The sequence below is a fragment of the Scomber scombrus genome, chromosome 23, assembly GCF_963691925.1.
Source record: "Scomber scombrus chromosome 23, fScoSco1.1, whole genome shotgun sequence".
NCBI classification, from domain to species: Eukaryota; Metazoa; Chordata; class Actinopteri; order Scombriformes; family Scombridae; genus Scomber; species Scomber scombrus.
The window spans coordinates 6,779,653-6,802,797 of record NC_084992.1 but is presented as its reverse complement, the minus strand read 5'-3'; the positions used below and the strand labels follow the sequence as shown (position 1 = coordinate 6,802,797).

The following is a 23,145-nucleotide window of genomic DNA, read 5'->3' as shown; positions in this document are numbered from 1 at the left end:
ATATTCGTGAGTCTTGACGAGTGTGTCCAATTTGGTGAGTTTTAGAGTTTGTCAGTACATGCTAAGTGGGAAAAGGCATTAGGGGGCGCTACTGAGCTGTTGGGGCAAAATGTTGGGCAAATGTGGTATCAGATGAAACAGCTCATGATTTGAAACCTACGTGGCAGGTTTCATGATTCTGTGAACATCATAAAGTCCTCAAAGCGGTGTTTGAAAAATGAAAATCGGTGCACGCCACGCCGCGTGGGCGACTTCCTGTTTGGTAAAAAAATTCCACTAAATTAATTTCCAAATGATCCGATGAGACCTATGACATATCTAAATTTCATGCAGATCCGAGAAGATTTGTGGTCACATGACCCGACGTTAGGGGGCGCTAGCGAGTCCCCTTACCACGCTTGCGTCCAATCACGTTAAATTAAATAAATTTTCACCAGCTGCGACGTGTGTGCAGAATTTCATGAGTTTTCATGTATGTTCAGGCCACCAAAAATGCGCTCAAAGTGGCGGACAAAGAGCGTGAAAAATAATAATAAGAATCTTGGCAATAGCAATAGGTCCCTCACTGACTTGTCAGTGCTCGGGCCCTAATAATAATAATTCCGGCAATTACAATAGGTCCCTCACTGACTTGTCAGTGCTCGGGCCCTAATTAAAAGAGTAAAAAGTGCAACATTACCCTCTGAAATGTAGTGATATAAGTATAAAGGAGCATAAAATTGAAATACTGATATCTGAGCATCGTACTTGAGTAAATGAACTTGGTTACAGATAAAAGATGACTATTAAAATGGACTGAAAGAAAGACTCTATAAATAAAGGTTTATTAGAGTAAATTTCAACTGAGTGTTTGTGACTTACGAAGGCGGGGTCCTTGTTGAGGCAGGCCTCAGTGAACTCTTTGAAGCTCTTGGAGAAATCGCCGGTCAGCGTCGGAGGAGGAGATTTGGGGATGTGGAACAACACTCGCATCGGATGCATGTCTGAATTCGGAGGTTCACCTTTGGCGAGCTCGATGGCGGTGATGCCCAGCGACCAAATATCAGCCTGGAGACACAAACACACATAAAGCGATCCTTGTTAGGACACTGCATTGACTTCCAATTCATTGTGGACAGTCTAACCCAAACCTTAACCTTAACCAAGACCTTTAGAAATGATGTTTTAGCTCATTAGGACCACGTTTTGATCATCATGAGGTCGTCTGCTCCCAATAAGGTCTGTGATTATACCAGGAGAGTTCCCATAGAGGTAACAAACACACACACACACACTCAGAATTAAAGACATTTGGCACCAACCCACATACATTTGCATTCAAGATGAGAAATTTGCACCTGTTAGAACAGACAGTTCACAATTAAACTTTATTATCTTTCCTAATGTTTAATGTATTTTTAGAGGTTGACTTTATTAACGTCTACTGGGACTAAATTACCTTGTTCCTTCAGTGTTTTATTGCCTTTGGATTCCTGAGGAGAGGAACATTTTCTATGGCTGTGAAGTGTCCTACAATAGTTTGAATATTTTTGCATCTTTATCCATTTAAGCTAACTAATCACTGTGAATCTAAACTGACCACAGATGCTGTTTACGAAGGAACGAACCAAACTACAAACTTGGTGGTTGGGTTTTTTGGTCCTAAAAAAGGTTTTGGGTGGAGATTCAGTTCAAGAACACACAACGTCTACATGATGCTAAATGCAAACCATGCTACTGAGCTGTGTTACTTTTAACTAGGGCTGTAACTAATGATTATTTCTGTTATTCATCTATAAAAAAAGATCTGGAAATGGTGGATAATGTCCATCAAATTAACCATCTGTTCACCAAAGATCAGAATGACATCTTCAAATCAATCAAAAGTCCAAAATATATTCAGTTTACTTTCACAAAAGACTAAAGTAACTATAAAACTTTTACAACTGAGAAGCTGGAACTAGAAAACTTTCCATCTGTAAATCTACTAATCAATTAACCATCTAATTGTTGCAGCTTTACTCCTAATGGGTTCCTGCGTGTGGATCTGTTGTTACAGGAGGGTTTGAACAGGATTTTGGAAGCTTCTCTTGTAAAAGTATGAAAGATCAAATGCCTGCAACTCCTGTAAACCATCATCAAACAGAGAGCAAGTGGACAGGTATCTCTTAACCTAAAGTTCCCTTTTTTTAGGGTAGAAAATCATTATTTTAATTATGAGTTAACAGTTTATCTTAGCAATAAATACAAATGGTGGAAAGCAGCGAAAAATGATCAGGTGACATCTTCTAATATGTTGTTTTAAAGCTGAAACCACAAAGATGTTAAATTTACAAGAGAAAAGCAGAAATTCCTTTCATTTAAGAATATGTGTGATACTTTTACTTCATCAATTGATCCTCAGTAAGTTGACTTATCATGTCAGCATGTCGGGAATAGACGTTATAAAGCTGCTTGTACACAAATACAAACACAGACCAGACGCGGACAGAGTCAGGTGGTTTGGATGAGAGCTGACTTTTTGTTTGCCTGGCGGGTGACACCCACTAACCATATGTCAGCCTGGGCGAAACACACACACACAAACACACACACACATACACACACAGAGTACAGTCGTAGCAGATCTACTCAGGGTCACATTACAGGATGCTCGGTCACCATTTGACTGTTAACTCCTCAACTCTATTCCTGTTACACATTAACCATATGGCAGCTTGTGGTAGCGACACACACACATACACACACACTAGTACACACAAACACACCACATGTCTTCATAATGGCTTGTGTGTATCCCAAGAAGAGAAAAAAAAGACACTTAATGTGACGGATCAAATGATCATGTATGAATACTTCACACAGCCAAAAAACTGAAGGCAAATCCACAAATTTGCAAATTTGAACAACACGTTCAGATGCTAACTTTATATCTTCGAAGGAGCATTTTACAGAGTTGAGACTCTAAATAACTTCGGACAACATTTTGGGATGCAACCTTAATTGCAGCAAGGAGACTGTTAGCTTGGCATAAAGACTGGAAACAGCTAGTTCTATTCAAATGTCCACAAAATAGACACATAACCTTAAATATAAATATAAACCCCTATAAGACCACAAACAGTCGTCCTTTCATTTCATTATTTTTGTATGAAGGTTAAACTAAGGCTGCAACAAATGGTTATATTCATATTTATGCTCAGCTAAGTTCATCTAACTGTTTCCTGGCTCCAGCTTCATTTCTATTCTATTCCTTTAAGGTTAAGGCTCCAACTAATGGTTAAAGTAATCTGCATATTAGTTGAATTTGTCTCCAAACTGAGAGATAATAATGAAAAACGCCCATTATAATCTCTTAAAGTCTTTGTTGACAGCTTCAAATGTCACATTTTGTCCGTTCAACAGGTGCTAATTAACTTTCTATCGATCGACTAATTGATTAATTGACTAATCATTGCAGCTCTGAATTAAACAAATAGGATATGATGTGTTAATAAGGCTTTTAAGCTAACGGTCTCCTGGCTCCAGCTTCATTTTTATTCTACTCCTTTAAGGTTTAGCTATGGTCTGGTTTTGGTCACTGTTGCCAAACACCAAACTGCATCTCCCATATCCCAAAATATCCTCTGAGGTCACCACCATTTGTCTTATTTTAGTTCGAGCTACAGCGAGGTTTGATCAGTTAGCGCTACTTTCAGTCAAAATACAGTACTGCTTTTGTTGAGTCTACAACGTCCCCAGTATTAATGGTACAAACTGTACATGACATTTTATGAGCACATCTAGCTTTGAGATCAGGAGTCAAAAACAAACACACACAAGCGCACACACACACACACACACACAAGCGCACACACACACACACACACACACACAATGGCAGTCCTTATTTGTCAGCTCGCTCTAACTGCTCAGGTTACGTCTGTCGTTTACGTAACTGAGCGGCGTCTGCAAACTGTTGGTGTTTCAACAAGTCAGACTTTGTCTTCCTTCCCCTCGTAGAAAGACTGAAAAAACATCTTCAACAAATTAAAGAAAAGCCTAAAAAAAAAGAAGGCAAATCCGCCTCCTTACAACATGCCGCTTTCATTACTGTAGCATTATTATTTTAATGTAAGAGTTTAAATGATGAAAACAGTGTTTCATGGCATGAGTTTAATACTTATCTTGCTGCTTCTTACTTTTAATAAAGTGAATCAACTATCAGTTAATAAAAAAGGAGTAATGCATCATCTAAAAAATAAGCTTTACTCTTGATAAAAGATTCTGTTCAGTGACTAAAAACATAAACAACCTAATTTTGCTTCTTCATTTTCTCTGTTACTAGTTACATTACCCATTATTACATTTAGACGCACTTACACAATATGATTACACATGTGGGAGCGACAACTTCAGAGGAAGTCGAGCACACATGTTTCAAGCCTTGCAGGCATTTGAGGCCGAAAGTAACATTTAACATCACAACACACACACACACACAGAGACACACACAGGGACACATTAACAAACACCAACATCAATCTGCCCACATCAAGAGAAAATATATACACACCCTATTAGATTTTCCAACATACCACGCCCCACACACACACACACACGCACGCAAAACCTTTTTCAGACACCAACTAACATCAACACAAACGAATTACATTTGTTTACTTTGTTACTGGGTATCATATCCAACTATTATCCTTTTAGTTTGTGTGTGTGTGTGTGTGTGTGTGTGTGTGTGTTCATGTCTTTCTATCTTTGAGAGAACCAATTTCAGTTAAAAACCAGCGTTGTGAGGACATTTCTGTGTTTCTTAAGGGGCAATTTGAGTATTAAGACTTGGTTTTAAAGTGAAGGTTAGAATTGGGTTTAGCTTCAGTTAAGGGTACAGATTGGGTCTAGGCATTTAGTTGTGATGGTTAAGGTAAGAGGCTAGGGAATGCATTATGTCGATGAGTGTCCTCACAAGGATATAAAGACAAACCTGTGTGTGTGTGTGTGTGTTTGATGGCAGCAGGTGCAGCTATGAATGAATGAATGTTTTCATTGCTGAAGTCATCGGTTGCGGTTAATTGGCGTGTCTGTTTGAGACAGTTGCTCGATGTCAGATACGCTGACAATAGGAAAAAGATTACAGGGTCACATCCGGACACTCTTCACAACATTGTGAGAACTACTGAGGGAACCGTGAGAGTAAAGGTGGGTTACATGAATTGATTTAGCTTCTAGTTCTTTTTCTTAAATGACACATAAGGCATGAAAGTGATGCACTTAAGTAGGGCTGCAATTATTTTCATAGTCAATTCATCTGAGGATTATTTACTCGATTAATCTGGTTTATAAAATATCAAAAATATCTGACCAATATTTTTATTAATAGAAAAGCAGCAAATACTGACATTTAAGGAGCTAAAAGCAAAGAAACTAAGTAGTGCAGCTCTATACAGATCAACGTATTTACATAAAGCTGGAATTAACTATTAATTTCATTATCAAATAAGCAGTTTAATCTGATTATTTTCTCAATTAATGGATTAATTGATTTGGTTTATGTAAAGTCAGAAAAAAAAAATGTCCATCCCTGTTTGCCAAAGCTTGAGGGAGGAAGACAAAATCACATTTGAGAAGCTGGAACCAAAACATTTTGGATTCTTTTCCCTAAAAAAAAAAACAATTATAAAACTAGTTACTTATTTTATTTGGCAATTGACTAATTGATTAATCAACTAATCACTGCAGCTCTATACTGAGTTAATGAGGTTATAGAAAACAATAAAAAGCCCAAAATCACCAGAATACATCCACACCTTTTGTCCTCTAAGAGTCCAGACAGCATTCTGGACTATTAGATGCAAATAAAATGACTGTGGAAATAATGCAAATGACGTCAAAGCGAGACAACAACAAATCCACATGGCTTCGGTCGCTATGGCAACATGCAAATTATGGAGCCAAGTGTTAACAGGGCAGCGGAGGAATCCCTTGGCCATAAACTGAACACGTTTGACCTGGATGGACCTTTAGCAACCAGAACTGAAGAGCGATACAGAGCAGATTCACCACAAAAAAATCCAAAGAGTATGAATATATCTGAGAAATTAAACAAGCTGATACTCAAACACACACATACAATCACTAACAACCCAATAAATGACCCAGAAAGCGTGTGTTTTAAGCCCAGAGAGACAAAAGACATTGCCCAACAAGCTACAGCTGCAATGAAACTCTTCCCCAATTGTTTTAAAACTATGAAATAAAGACAACATATGAATGAAATAAGCCCCGAGCCGTTAGTTACCGTTGCTATGCCAAGTCAAGCTTTCTAATCTAGCGCTGCATGTACACAGTTTACAGTGACAACAGTGGCAAATCCACCATTTGTAGTTTATAGTCATGCCTTCACACATAGACACAGACAAAAGTAAACTTCTGCTTTTAAGACGAATGAGCTCAAAATAAAAGAAGCAGCATTGTTCTCGTTTGTCGTATTATTGCAGAACAGCAGAAATTAACATCAGACTTAGTCCTTTTTGATATAACTCTGTACAGATGTTTACTACAGAAAATACATTGTTATTCAAACAGTCTTTTAAATGACAAAGAGATCTGAAGATGAGCACGAATCTGTAAGTTTCATCAGGTAAACTTGCAGCTAACGTTAACTCTAAACCTTGATTTTTAGCAGTAGGGTTGATTAGGGTAATGTGAGACACTTTATTTACATATGAATCCAATACATTATATCAACACCTGATATCATTACGAAATCCCTGAGATGTTGTATTTTGTAATCTGGGACACAAGATTTTAGGCCTAGAAATACTTTGATATACAAAGCAGCCTTATATGCCAGACTTTCTGAAATGTGCGTATCCATATTTAGTCATTTAATTTCGTAGACCTACAATTTCCACATTACCCCTAATCCACCCAAAGTAGCATCAGGGTGAAGTATTACACTGGTTTTTCTAACATTACCTGTGACTATTTTATATATCTTGACTTTGGTGATAGTGCTGGATTAATTAATCTTTTAAACATGCCCTTATATTTTTGGTTTTGTACTCACATGACCCTCCAAATTAGCTTCAATATGTGGAGAAATCTAAAGCTTGACAGACCTAATTACGGTTGCTAAACTAAGATTGGACAATTGCTGTTGTGAAGGAGAAGGTTAGAGCTTCTAAGAGCTGAAGGCAAGACCACTAACACAATTAAAAGCTATTAAGGTTGCACTTCAAAAGGAATGAAAGTGGTTAATAAAGGTTTAAATGGAGTAGATCAAACAGGTATCTGACCTTTGAGTCGTAGGCGGACTGCTGGATGACTTCGGGAGCCATCCAGAATGGCGTTCCCACAAAGGTTTCCCGCTTGATCTGCGTGTCCGTGAGCTGACCGGCCACCCCGAAGTCCGCCAGCTTCACCTGACCGTGCTCCGACAGCAGGACGTTGGCAGCTAAAGAAGATCATTTGTTATTGATTCATGTTCTCATTTCTTTAATTGTAAAAGACATCAATTAATCATTTGGTCCAAATGTCCAAATTCTCTGGTTCCAACTCTCAAATCTGAATATTTTGTAGTTTCTATGTTAGTAAAGTGAATATCTTTGTGTTGTGGACTGTTGGTCAGGACAAAAAACAAGATATATGAGGACGTGGAGCTTTTGTGATCAATATTTTTCACCATTTTCTGACATTTTACAGACCAAACAACATGTTAATGTGTAACAAACAAGCAATTCATCATTAAAGTAATGAAAATAAAGTTGCATCCCCAGTTGCAGATTAATTTTAAAATCTATAAATCGTAAAACTAGTTCTTTCAAAACAGTGGTATCATTTCTTCGTTAGGCCTAAAGTCTGAGGTAATTGCCAAAAGTGTCTTTGCCAAGTGGTGCTTTTAATCTTTAACCTTTTTTAACCTCACAAACAGGAGGATGTGAGCATTTACCAGGGAGGGAGGGAGGGTCTCATGAAAGGTGCTACTGAGTTGCAATGTGGGAAATTTAGTGTTTTTGGAGATTGACCCACACAAGGGAATAAAAGGTTATTTCGACTTCTTCTGAGGCATTTTTAACTATTCTTTGTTGAAAATGTGTCTTAAAAATCCCCCAATTTTACAAAAGTGCCCCATTAAATCAGTTCAGAGCTTCACACTCTAACCAGCTGATGAGGCACTGTGTATACTGTTTATTCCCATTTGTACCTTTGATGTCTCTGTGGATCTTCTTCTCGGAGTGCAGGTAGTCGAGCCCCTTCAGGATCTCCTTCAGCATGGTGGCAATCTGGGATTCATCAAACGGACCTGCCCGAAGCTACACACACACACACACACACACACACACACAAACGTCAAACGATGACACACGTATGCCCGAGGTGTTCTGCAGTAACACACCTTATTTAGTTTCATTCAAGACAAGTCTCAACAGAGCAAATGAGGCATGAATGACTGTTAACCAGAGACATAACAGTACTTTATAACTGTGGTACGAGCTTACTCAGGCTCTTTAAACTAATATACTGAACCCAGATTCACTTTTCTGTTTATTTCTTTTGATTAATATAAAAAATATACCATGAATTTAGCAGAAAATGTAACAAAATGATCAAGTATTATTTAAACTTAAACACACACATGCACAACTATGACTTTAATCTTCAAAAAGTGGCGATTTGGAAGACACTTTAAACCCTCCTAGATGTCACATACATTATATACATTATTATATATATATATCACATTTGTCATTACATTACCTAATTGTGCAGCTATAACCTAATGTCATCTTACTTTCTCAGTACACAGTGATAGAGTAAAGTTAGTTTAAATAATTTGAGCAATAAATGTTGTTGAAAACTGCTTTAACACTCACCAAGTCGAGTGCAGAACCTCCACCGAGATACTCCATGATGATCCATAGTTTACTGCCCTGAAAGAGAGATAAATAGTCTTCTTAAGTTTGGAAGAGAAATATATTTTAAGTCTGATTCCTTTTAGACTTGAATTAAAATGTGCAATGATGTGGAAATCTTACCAAAACCTCAATGTAAATGTTATTATGTTTGATAAAAATGGATGCTGGAGACAATGAACTATCTATTTTAGCACTTTTAGTTCTCTAAAGTATGGACTACATTTCCCATCAGCCCAATTCCTTCCAATCTGCTCTTCATTTGTCACCAGAAAGTAAACATTTTAGCCCCTCTGCTTGTTTTGTGGCCTAAAGCAACCCAGTAAGTTTCCCTCCACCTTGTCTTACCTTCAGGTAGGAGCCGTAGTACTTGGTGATGTACGGACTGTCGCACTGACTGAGAACTGTGATCTCCTGCTGGATGTCCTCGATCTCGTCCTCCGCCTCCTCCAGATCGATTGTCTTAATGGCGACGACGCTCTGAGTACGATTATCGATACCTTTGAACACCTGGAGGAGGAAGAGGAGATGAAAAGATGAGAAAAGGGTCAAAAAATGGGCCCAAAAATAATCTTTAAATATACTAAAGATCTAACATATATGACAATAAACTAGGATCTCTTACCTCTCCAAAGGATCCTTTACCAATCCGATCCAATTTGGTGAACAATTCCTCCGGATCAATCTGAGAACTCTGAGAAGAAGAAGAGAAAACTTGTTCATATTCACACAATACATACATATACTAAAAATGTATGAACTGACCTTTTTTCATGCTTATGCAGCCTCATTAGTTTGTGTATTATTTTACATTATTAAAATGTACAATTGCACATATATGTAGTTGTTTTAGCTTGCAGCCTTTCATTGCTTTTCGCATTGAGATTAACATGTTTTTTCTTTCTATTCTATCATCTCTTGATAAATAAAGTTGCATTTAATTGAACTGGCTTGACTATATAACCTAAAAATCCTATTTTACAAAACTAATAGTTAGAAATTGGGGTTAAACTTGAATGACAGCACTGAAGTGAGCTGCACAAAAGCAACAAACTGTGTTTCCATCACATTCCCAGTAACTTTGACTCTTATTTCCTCACACACAAAGACTTTGCAACACAGGCCTGTTGTCACCACACACACACACACACACACACACACACAAACACACAGATACACACACTCAGACACAGAGTCACACACACACACACACACACTCAGAAAAAAGCCATAAAACGCAGAAGGAAACAAGCATGACAGTTAAAGATAACAGGAACTGAACATACACAGCTGCCTGACCACACACACACACACACACACACACACACACACACACACACACACACACACACACACACACACACACACACACACACACACACACACACACACACACACACACACACACACACACACACACACACACACACAAACTTATCTCTCAGGGCTTTCCACTGACTTGCATTCATTTCCTAAACTCTACACTCTCGTGTAGCTGTCGCTGCGGTGACTGTAAAACTCAAAAGGCGGTGACTTTACAGGAATACACCTCACCATGAAGAGTTCATTCAGTTGCTTTTAACTTCATGATATATAATGTGACATTCAAACTGAACAAAAAACAAGCATCATATATTGACATCTAAAAAGTGACTGCTGATGGTTTAAGTGTTCGGCACAAAAGAAAAGGTGTGTTCTTCCTCTGGAGAGCATGAATGTGTTCAGTGGAGCTAAATGCTAAGTTTCTTGTGTGCAAGTGGAAATGTTGGTCTTGTAGCAGCATCACAGAAAAGGAAGTAAGTCCTTGAAGTCTTGAGGATTAGTACTCTAGGGACCAACTTCATGAAAATGTCACAGTCATTGTTTAAATAAAGTACTTTCTCATGGACCAGGACAACCAAAACATGTTCATATTGCACTCCTTAAGAGCCAAGCAGCACAAATTAAGGCCTGATCACACCAGAGAGTGAGACATCAAAATCAATGCACACCTCTTCATAAAAATAATAATAGAAACTTGGTGACACACGAACTACACACAAAGGAAAGTTGTTGAATCTTTGTAGATGATGACCTAACAGCTCATATCAGTGAGGCATTTGTTCTCAGGATTGTTCATCATTACTCAGACTACAGTTGCAACATTTGGTCCAATAATGAAGTATTTTTCATATGCTGTTAATCATTTGAGTTGTTTTTCAAGCAAAAGATACCAAACATTTGATAGTTTTAGGTCATCAAACGTGAGAGTTTACCACTTTTATGGTGTTAAATTACAGTACTGTCTGTTGCACAAAACAATGGCATCGTATCCTAGAAGACAAAGTGATGTCTGAGACTCTGTGATGGATATTTTAAACAATTAATTGAGAAAATAATAATCAGATCAGTCGATAAAACTATTAGTTGCAGCCCTTTTACATCAATGTTTGGACCACCGACTCCTTTTTTCAGTACAGGAGGTTCAAAACTGGATGGTCAAAATCTGAAAAAGCTTCTTTAAATATGCTGAACATCTCCACTAACCTAGTGAAAGGTGTTATGGGTTTGCATATTAGTTGATTCACTTCCTGTCACAAGGCCATAAATGGAGAATAAGACAAACGTAAATGAACTGGAGTACAGAAGAAACAGGAAAAAACACTTTTAAAGAAATGCTTTGATACTTTAATGCAAGTTCTTGCTAAATATGAGCTATATTTATGTATTTCTCTGTAACTCATAGTCATTATGTTGATGTTTAATTTTCTCTGGCAGCGAAAGAGAAACCTGAGATGACTGGGACATCTTTACAACTAATCATTTGGTCCGTAAGATGTCAGACAAAACGGTTACAAACATCGATCACTGCCCAAAGGTGACATCCTCAAATGTGTTGTTTTGTCCACAACCAAAACAAAAAATATTCATATTTGAGGAACTGAAATCAAAGAATTTGGACACTTTTCATCTTCAATTATCAAAATAACGATAGCGATATAATAGTTGGCAATTGCAGTTCTCATGACAAACTCAACAAGCATTTTATCAGATGTAGAAACAATATAAGTTAGAAAGTAACTACAAGTTCAGCTGCAAACACAATATTGGTATTACAATTACACATGTACATAACCCCAAAATAAGCAGCTGTACGAGCTAATAATAGATATCCTTGTATGTAACGTCACCCATCACTCACACACACACACACACCCATCACACACACACACACCCATCACACACACACATCTGGTTATCTGCCTCCCTCCCCTGTGAGTGTGAACTGTCGAGCATTTCAGTGTTTAAAGTGCTGCCATCATGGCCTCAACCAGCACTTGTTATGCAAGTCTGAGGAACACACACACACACACACACACACACACACACAAAAACAATGACACACACCCACATTTTGTTCTTAAACTCTAAGAATTGTTTTGGACCAACATTTAATAAGCGTCCAAACAGAAGCGAACGATATCCCTACGATGCTGGCTGAGTTTCCTCTCTGAGCTAAAAAAGGAAACAGTCAAAACACACACACACACACACACACACACACACACACACACACACAGAGTGCCCACAAAGTTGCCACACCCTGTCAGCAAATACAGTGGTTACCGTCTAATGATACTTTTAGCTTGGTGGAGAGAAACCGAGAGAAAGTAGATTAGAACAAGTAAAAATGAGAGAGTACAGAGAGAGACAGAGAGAGAAAGTACAGCGATTACATGAGGCAAGGAGAATCACAGTGCAACTCACAATAAAACAATATAAAAAAGGCTTGCCCATGACGACACTGGCACCACAATTCAAAAATAAACAAAAAATAGCTTATGATGATGTTTAACTGAAGGGAGTAAAAAGTTTTAAAAATAGCATCAAATTAGTTTAAGAGACAGCGGAGATCAGTGTTCTGCAGGTCAGAGAGTCTGGACCCTTTTAAACACACACACAGAGCAACATCAACACATTAATCAAAGGCTATTAATGAACAGCAGCCTGTAAAATTAAATATAAAACTGGACTTAAATCAAATACTACAAAGAAAACAGCAAAGTATAGTTAGTTAAACTCTAAGTGTATACATAAAGTAATTGATTCATTGATCCGATTTAGCAAAACTAGCAATACCTGGTGCCACTTTATCAATACCTTTGACTACAATAAGACAGTTTACTAGTACATGTGTATTTAAAACCTTTAGCAAGACTATAAATGAACCTAAAACCAACAAAAAACCAAAGGGGAAACTAGAAAATGGGTGCACTAAACCAATATATATCATGACATGTGACTTAAATGTCACTTAATTTAGGCTTTTGCTCCATTAGAGATAAATAACGTTCCTCAAATCAAACATCAAACCTCATATTTGCATTAAAATTTTACATTGTTTTGTATCATTTGAGGTTTGACTGCAGCTTTTTTTATCCTGTCACCTCATCTCACCTCCTTCTTCTTCTTCTTCTTCTTCTACAACTCATAAATGGTATCACACTGGAGAACTAACACCACCAGCTGTTTATAGCGTGCATCAAACTCCTAATAGCAACAACATAACTGTTGTCAGTGGTAACACATAGTTCACATTTTCTGGTATTTTAGTTAAAGTTTTGCGCTACATTTGGATAAAAGAAACTTTAATGTTGCACAGTTAGTTAGTTTATATCAAATGAAACAAGTCAGAGTACCTAAATGAACCCATTCAACCTGTACTTCACCTAATCTCAGGACAGTCTGTGTGTGTTTGTCCTGTATCTCCTTTTTTTTTTTTTTACAACTGATAATGAAAGGACGACATACTGAACATCCTTATTGTTCTTGTTACGTTACATCACACTATTCCCAGCACTGCTCCACCTATCATCAACAAGGCCTTTAACATCTTGACTTTATGGTTCACTGTTTTTGTCCACATGTAATGTTTGTTGGTAGCAAACACCACTCGCTATCGGCCTGTTTCTGTCTGTATTATATAATGACAGAAAATTATGATTATAGATTTAAAAGTTCAACTATTTATCAGTAACTGTGCACTAAATATGTAACTATTTAATAAAAAATAAACAACAAATTAAGCAAAAATCTAAAGAATTGTTAGTTACAGTCATAATTGTAATACAAAAGGACAAAGAAATCTGTCTCAATCACAATAATATTAAATTTGAATTAAAGTATGGAAATTATGACTTAATTCAAGCAGTACATTTCTAAAATATAAGATAATAAAACACCAAACAGCATAGTGTTCTGTGCCATCTTTTAAAAGAGGTTTTCATACTCGGTGTTATAAACATGACAGCACATTACTGGGATCTTTCATAATGAGTCTCAAAATGATGTAACATCAATACTTGGTCCCTACATTAAAGAGGAACAACCACTAAATAATGGACTTCTTTTTTATGCATCATCAAGGTAAAAGGTGATACTACTAAATACTAACGTCCATAATACAGTCAAAGATAATAATACAAGACCTGCATTGTTAACTCTATTTCAGCTGTTCTGTCAAGCTTTTGCTTTCTCTGATAGAAGATGTGTCTCTTCAGTGAGTATTCACGATGCTACAACTACTTTCAGTTCAACACTTGCTAATATTACAAACATCGTGGTTCCTGTTAGAGCTAGGAAACTCAAAACCACACCGCAGCTCTGGCGTAAAGTTTCAAAAGTAGGTATGTTGTAAGACTGAATGAAAACAGAGAGGTTCGAGACAGCCTGTAGACTTGCAGACTTTGACGGATCCAATGAAGCCCTTTAATCAAGCAGTGAAAACGGCCAGAGAAAAATAATAAAATGACCTCATGATGTCCTAAAAAGTTGGTAGGCATTTCAGATTTGGTTTTAGATTGGTTACGCTCTTATAATCAGCATCAGTACCACTAAAATATGGAGTTCCACAGGTATCCATTGTCGGACCCTTTCTATTTTCCATTTACAAGCTACCGTTTGGTTGTAATATTAAACAACACATGATATTAGCTACCATTTCTACGCTGATGATACACAATTGTATCTCTCCTTTGATACTAGTGAGACCAATCATAAGTGCCTATTTTAAAAAATGCTTAAGTCCATAACACAGTCCAAAATATTAACAAGAGACTTGCATTTTTTATTCCCCTTCAGCTACTAAGCTTTTGCTCTCTCTGATAGAAGTTTATTCTCTTCAGTGAGTATGCATAATGACACGGCTACTTTCAGTTCCACATTTGCTAATATTCTGAACGCTGTGGCTCCCTTAAGAGCGAGAAAACACAAAACTACACAGCAGCGCTGACGTAATGTTTCTAAAGTAGTTATGTTGTAAGACTGAATGAAAATGGAAGGGTTTGAGACAGCCTGCAGACTTTGAGAGATCCAATGAAGACCTTTAATCAAGCAGTGAAAACAGCCAGAGATTAAACATAGATCCAATCTCAAAACTACCATCTAAAATTGCAGCAGAGCAGATAATTTTTCTTTCTTTTCATGATTGGTAATTACTGTGGTCAAAACACTGTACTACTCCTGATGCATCTGTCTGCAGCTTTTGACACTGCTGATGAGAATATTTCCATTGAATGTCTTAAAAAGTTGGTGAGCATTTCAGATTTAGTTTTAGATTGGTTTGGTTCTAATCATCAGCATCAGTACTGCTAAAATATGGAGTTCCACGGGGATCCAATCTTGGGCCCCTACTGTTTCCCATCTACAAGCTACCACTTGGTCATAATAGTAAAAGAAAGATACAATATCAGTTACCATTTCTATGCTGATGATACTCAATTGTATCTCTCCTTTTGACATCACTCAATTATACAGCCTTCACACATGGATGACGTCAAATGTCCAATATTATTATCATAGGTTCAGATTCATTGCAGAGTTGCATTTCCTCTCATATTGGACCCAATATAACATTAGTAACTCTTGTACAAAACCTCAGTATTATCTTTGATAACCACCTCAACTTCGACCGTCATATTATTTCGGTTGTCCAATCATGTTTTTATCAGTGTTTGTCAGTAGCTTAGTAACAGTATTTCACGCGTTCATTTCTTCCTGGTTAGATTACTGCAATGCATTCTTTTAATGCCCCACCCAACAAAACCTCAATAAACCTCAGTTTATTTATATTGCCACTGACAGACTCATAACCAGGTCAAACAGGAAACAACTTTTCACTCCAGTTTAAAAGTCGGTTTATTGGTTCACAGTCAAAAATTTCAATGATCAGTTTCAAAGGTCGTAAAGGACTTCGCTCCAGAGTGTTTTGCTGACCTCCTGACCTGGGCTGCAACTAGCAATTATTTTGATTATTGATTAATCTGCAAATGATCTTCTTGATTAACTGATTAATAGTTTGGGCTACAAAATGCCAGAAAATACTGTAACATTTCCTGGGGTCAAAGGTGAAATCTTTTAGATGTTTTTGACAGGTTTTCAGTTTACTATCATGTATGACAAATAAAAAAACTGTTGCCAACTAACTTCCTGTTGATTCTGTTGTTGCAGCTTTAGATCATCAAATTAATTTTGAGCTTCAAATGAAATAGCCAAAATCAATTCTTGAAATCCCAATATTATTCTTTATATGTATTCTCAGTGAATGTGCGTACATTTCTGTCAAAAGTTGTGTTTAAGCTGTGTTTGCTATAAAAAAAACCTCTCTTCAAAAGTGATTATAAAACCTTTAGTGGTTGAAAATCTTGAGAGTTATGGTGTTTACGCTATAAATACCACAACACACAAACATAAAATAAGTAAACACAACAGACTGTACTTGGAGGAGAGATCAACCTGAAGTTATACTTTGACCTTTCAGTCTCAGGATGGTGGGAGAGTCGTACTTGAAGGCAAGAAGGAAGTTAAATATTCAATACTGGCTTAATCATTACAGACCATGTCGGCAGTTTTTTGTACTGTAGATAAATTCTTTAATTCTACACAGAAATATAACGCAAGACTGCCAACTTTTACAGTTAATGCTTCACTGTAGGTCAAATAATGTTTAAAACCCTGTTACATGTTAGACTGGGAATTTAAGTTTTACCTTTATCAGTTAAAAAGGCATTCAAGGAGAGTTACCACCCACAAATAAACACACTCTCCAGATTGAAAAAAAAAAAAGGTTTGTCATGTTAATGTTTAACCAAAGCCACAATGTCAAGAAGTCAACAGTGTGTTTAGATTACATTCATCATTCTAATACACCCTGCCCTGCAAGTCGTGCCGTAAATGTCCCAGCCTTAATTCTCATGCCTTCACTGTACAGTTCACTGTGCACCCATTAACCCGAGATCACTATGGGATAAAAGGGGGATAGGTAATCAACTAACAAGTTAACTGGATTGTGAGTTTGCTGCTTCGTCCAAAAACATCACAGTTCGGACTTTAGTTAATTTTTTGTTAATGTGAGACAACAACATAATAGAGAAAAAAATGTTGGGATACTCAGGCAGTATTTTCAGACTGTTATGATGTTGGATGTGTATGCTAAAAATAGTCAAAGTTTGTCTGCTATGAACGGGCTGTTTCAGACAGAGGCTGAACAGAGGAGCTGCATAAAGGGCCATTGTAAGATAAACTGTAAATCATGCGAGTTTCTAGTAGATTATAAAAATAGACCTGGAAATGTGCATGATTACTTGTCTGGCAACTTGATTTATATAAATAGTCACACTTTCTGTTAAAAAAAAACAAACCCTTTTTGACTTTCAGAAGGTAGGTACATTTTTCCATTAGGGAATTTTCTTGAACAGTTTCAAGCCCGAAGCAAAATCTTTGTCCAGTCTGTCCTCTCCTTGTGTAGTATTTTCATTTTATATCTCTCTTTAGTTTTACATTTTACATCACATTAGACTGAGCTCAAACAAAGACAGGAGATTTAAATATTATAGAGGAGGAACAAGAGTTGAGGCTTCTGAATTAACAGCAGCAAATGGACGCACACCTGAGTTTTACAGCTGTACTGTAGATTAAACAGTGATAAGGATAACACTGGTGATAACAGATGGATTCAGGTCAAAGCGAGCTGCATGGATGGAAAGAACAAGGAGAGAGGCAGAGCTGGGTTTTAGAGGTCAGTGATCTCTGCCTGGTCCGTCAAAAATGAAAACATTCAGCGGCCCAGGAAAACTTGGACGAGGCTACGGAAACAGTGTGTGAGAGTGACTAAGTGAGAGCGGAGAGAGATCCATGTTTTCACTAACAAGTGGTGTTCAAATATCCAAACAAAAAAGCCGTACGAGTGTGTGTGTGTTAGAGGTTAAAGGTCACAGCTGCTGGAGGAGGAAGTACAAACCCGGCATTCTCAAAAATGACCTTTGCATCGCCGCATCATGTGAAAATCTCACCACACTCTCATATTTCCTGTTTCTTTTAAACTAAACTGAAAAACATGACGTGATTTGTTGAGTCATAAAACGTGTTTTCCAAAAACTCATTAAAAAAGGACTTTGAAACAAAGATGATTTTTAACAAAACAAACTTGAAACATAGCTGCAATATGGCCAATCAAATAAAATGTTGTTTGTTACTGACGTTAATGTGACACCTGAGTTTCAGTACCAGTTACAAAAAGTCTTTTAATACCTTAATTTAAAGAACATAAACATTTATCTTTCATAAAGGATGCCTAAATATACAAAACTTAGCAGATAGGCTACTTATATGTTTACACACAAAGGCTAATGTATAAATACAGTCTGAGACATTATTGCACTGAATAACTGTGTCGATCAATAACGATGAATCTGATAACAATGGTGATAATGGTTGTTATTGGTTGTTATTGGATTTTAAATTGCGCAATTTGCCCTGGCCGTCCTAGACACCGTATCTGATCGTTGGTGTATCATTTGTACATTTTTTTAAATGGTTATTATTATCAGCTCATTTTTATTCATTAATTCCTTTTTTTGAGGGGAGGAAATTTCAAGGGGGAGTATTAAATTCAACAAAGTTCTTGTATAAAGGGGTGATTTGGATCATAAATTAAAGCCAAGAATTTAAATATAGGTCAATATAAGTAAATTCCTTTGTTTTGAAAATTAAGTGTGCATGTTTCTTGGTTATTTTAAAGGGTAAAAAAAACATAAAATAACTAAATAAAACATTAAAGATAGATATATATATGCCAACCTTTGCATCAGTCTAATATACTAGAATATACATGCTTTTATACAATAATATACAAGTTTTTGGGTCAGTGTAACTATTCTCCTTTCTGACATAATTGAGATGAACATGAAACCCTGTTTGACACATTTGATGATTGAATGATGTTACATCTCTATGCTTAACTCATCATATGAAGCGAGCACTGTTAGCAGGTTTAACAGCTGCATACGAATGGTTGGTAACGAGATGGAAACTGCCTCATAAGCTATCATTTTATGAGGTCATTATTTAATGCACGAGTTCTTCAGATTGCAGCTCAGAAGATCAAATTATTACTCTAGCTTAATTTATCAACTGCATTTAGTATATATGTGATTCGATATTTATTTAACAGACAAGAGGAAGTTCATAAGAAGTTCTTTTCAGTATGCAGTATTTATATTTAAAGGGAAGTGTGCATCTACAGTGGTTAGATACTTCAGGATGGGCGTTAGTTGGTAAAATGACAGACAGTATGAGTAAACAAATGTCTGTATGTATATCCAAATCACATGTACATTTACACAACACTGATTATACTGTTTATGCCCGCTGTACGAATTATTACTTTGTATTGTTGCTTCCACTTGAAAAATGCAATAAAAAAATGGGTCTTTTCTTTTTTTATACATTATTTTTTGGTAATTTGTTGCCTTTATTATTATTATTATTAGACAGTTGGTGGTATAGAGCCAACAGGAAACATGGGGAGAGAGAGATAGTCCTTGTTGGACCCAAACCAGGGACATTGCGAGTACATAGCATGCGTTGCAACCACTCGGCGATGGGGCGGTCCCGAGAATTGACAGCTTTTGATAGATGATGCACAGATACATTTTAGTCAGTTGTCAAAAATACTCTGCCCTTATCTTGAAAAACTTGTTAAGTGTTTTCCAGACTGGCGCTGAGAGTGAAACAAAGCAGTAAAGTTGCAGCCAGACAGCTAAACAATGAGCTAAAACTCGCTGTAAAGCTAAGTAAGTCGCTTGTAATTCTCTGTAGGTTCAACATTAAACATTCAGCTCACACTCACTCTTTGGGATATTTAACGTTCCTGTTATGATGTGAAGGGTTTGACGAGCTCACACCACAGGATTTTTAACAAGACTACAACTCCCTGTAGACCTGAAAATAAGCTGCTCCTTTTGGAATAAAGGTGCCATACAGTTTCTCTCCTAAGTAAACAATGACTGAACTCTAAACAAACCAGAGCGAGTATGTTTTGTTGTGATTCACACCAGAGAAAAACTGACTCACAGACCTCAGCCCAAACTGATGAGAGGTCAGCTGGTAGCTGCTGGTGATTTCTCACCCAGCAACAAACACAGACATACAAGAGAAGTGTCTCTTTTTAAAGTTTCAGTCTGGCAGAGGCTGTGATTATGTCACAAAGGGACGCCTGACTGTGAAAAGGTGCAGCCGTAAAAAATGACAGAGAGAAGAAGATGAAGAGGAAGAAGAAGAGGACACTCCCTGATGTTTGAACAAGTCTATCTCTACCGACACGCCTGCAGACGGTTTCTCCCGCTACACCGAGCACGTTCTGTACCTGTTCACAGCAGGAACGTTCAAGCAGAGAGTGTGTGGGAAAGTCCAGCTGAACATAAAGAATTGATCCCCTGAAGGAGTTTAAGTTGACAAGAAAAACAGGAAGTCTTCCTCTCTGTTTTTTCTACATCAAGTGGAGTCAGCTTTTAGCACTGAAGCCTGCAGGGATTAAACACTTCAGGAAAGTGAAGTTGAAAAACAAATATCTGCTGTAGTCAAGCTATTTTTTCAAGTTTTGCACTCATGAAATGCCAATATCTAATTAGACAAACATGACAAAGCTCTGATGATCTTTTCTTGATGTTGCTTTTGAGATGACCTGAATTAGCAACAATCATTTCATATAAAAGGTATCGATAAAAACATATGAGTCATTCAAAAGGATTTCCCCTAAACGACCAGCACGACGTAATCCATCAATTAAACAATAAAATAATCAGATTAAGTCTGCGTTATATATATCAGCTGCTAACAACGGTGACTCATCAGATTTTATAGAGGGAGAGGGACCAGGAACTCCTCAGGCCATTTAGAGAAGCAGCTCACTGAGTTTCACAATGTCAACAAGCAAAACTCAGTTTCAGTAGCATTCATAAAACATCATCTTGACTCACCGACACATTTTGTAGCTTCTAAAGAATATTTATAGTGTCACGGATTTAAATGATCTACACATAACTACATCTGAAGGTGAAATGGCATAACTTCACTGTAGAAAACTACAAATAAAACTAATATTATCTTTGGAAATGACTATTTTGTATGAAGTGAAACAAGTAAGTCAATCATTCTCAAGACTGCTTAATTTGTTGCTTATATTACTAACTGATGAGTCACCTAGTCTACAAAATGCAAGAAAATTGTGAAAAATACTATTTAATGATTCCCCAGAACCCAAAGCAGCACCTTTACATAGCCAAACACTAAATATATGAACCTTTATTTGTTAATTTAACATGTAATATATGCATTAAAGAAAAAAAATCCTGCTTTATGTGAAGCTATCGGTTAAATATGAGACGGGGCATACTTTTAGGCAGTCTCTCCTTGAAGGCATTAAAAGTTCAAGGCTCAAATGTTTGTGTCAAGAATGTAAAATAAAGACACAACTAGAAGACTGAAGCTTTTTTATTAAATCCAAATTTTGGGGCTAATATCTTACACTGCACTGTAACTTCTTATTCTCCTGTTTCATCTGTTTTATTTGATTTGAGCTTGATTTTATTACCAATTTAACACTTTAAAGTCTATTTAAATGTCTTTTTTTTTATAGTGCCATGTGTTGCTTTTACATCCTGTCTTGATACATTTTATGCTTTATGCAAAGCCCTTTGAATTGCCTTGTTGTTGAAACGTGCTGCACAAATAAACCTCGCTTTGCTACTAAAAGTTACTGCACAGCTCCAGAAATGTGGATACTGGCTTTGAGTGTTTCTCTCTGTCAAAGGTTAGTGATATCTACTTTCTGAAGATCTGTCCAGCTCTACATTTATAATCTGGGGCTCTACTGGAAGATATTTGCATGATTCACAGTTCAAAAACCTCCATATTTAGTGTCCAGTGGTGTTTTTATGTGTATTTTCTTCTTATTTTGTTGTGTTCAGGATGCTTCTGGGCGTCAACACACCTCCGTTAGACACGCTGCTCTCTTGTGAACAAATTAGTCACAAGGGGACAATTTAAAAGCTAAACAATACCAACGCTAAATACTTAAGTGTTGTGAATTGTTCTGACACAAGTGAAAGTTGTCTGTATTTCAAGCTAGGCCGGCCGCCTCTGCTATAATACGCTCTGAGAATCCCTGAAAGAGTTGATACAAAAGACATTTGCCCCAGGCAGCAAATGTTACAGCTGAACAATTATCTTATTATTCTAAACAGACTGTAAAAGCATTGTAAAATAATGGAGTCAGCTGTCCAACTTACGTAAAAACAGGCCCATTCCGGAAAATACTTGGAAGTTTAATTATCTGCTTTATGTAAATTTTTTTTTCTCTCTTCTTCCTAACAGGGTGTGAAAACAAGTATGAAGCGTCCACAGTGTGAAGTTCATGCTGCTATAACCCACACAAAAACAAAAAAACATGAGCTGTCTGGTAGTTGGTTGAGCTTTAGGAAACATTTTCTAAGTGTTGGGGATTTCACAACAGCACATCCATTGATAGCAGGAAGGAAAAACTGAGGCGTCCCCAGTGGTTCAGAGGTCCAAAGGTACATGTGTAACTGTGACGTCCTGGAGTCCACAGAGCTTTTCTGTCTAATGCACAATGAATACTAAATGAACCACACAGCTGTTATGTAACTGGACGGTAACTTGAAAAAAGCAAAGGGGTAATTATTAAAAGGCAACAACACTGAGGCTGCAATTAATATTTTATCCACTAACAGAGTGTGAGAACATTAGATTGACTAGTCAGTGCACAGAATTTAAAGAGCAGCAACTAACATTCATTTTTATCAATAAACCTGATGAATATTTTCTTGATTCGCTGAGTAATTGTTAGGTAAAAAGCTCAAAGTGATGCCATTAAATCTCTTTTAAAATGCAAAGTTACTATAAAATGAGACCAAAAAGA

The 23,145-nt window shown here is 36.9% G+C and overlaps 1 protein-coding gene across 2 annotated transcripts in view; it reads right to left on the bottom strand.

Moving 5' to 3' along the window:
• stk26 (serine/threonine protein kinase 26) overlaps positions 1 to 23,145 on the bottom strand; it is a 35,726-nt gene that overhangs the window by 8,990 nt on the left and 3,591 nt on the right. For both annotated transcript variants that reach the window (XM_062444766.1, XM_062444767.1), the window contains exons 2-7: positions 9,514 to 9,582; positions 9,237 to 9,398; positions 8,850 to 8,906; positions 8,180 to 8,288; positions 7,272 to 7,429; positions 862 to 1,047 (exon numbers count right to left, since the gene is read on the bottom strand). In XM_062444766.1, the coding sequence (XP_062300750.1) occupies positions 862 to 1,047; positions 7,272 to 7,429; positions 8,180 to 8,288; positions 8,850 to 8,906; positions 9,237 to 9,398; positions 9,514 to 9,582 (741 nt within the window). The remainder of the gene's footprint in view (positions 1 to 861; positions 1,048 to 7,271; positions 7,430 to 8,179; positions 8,289 to 8,849; positions 8,907 to 9,236; positions 9,399 to 9,513; positions 9,583 to 23,145) is intronic.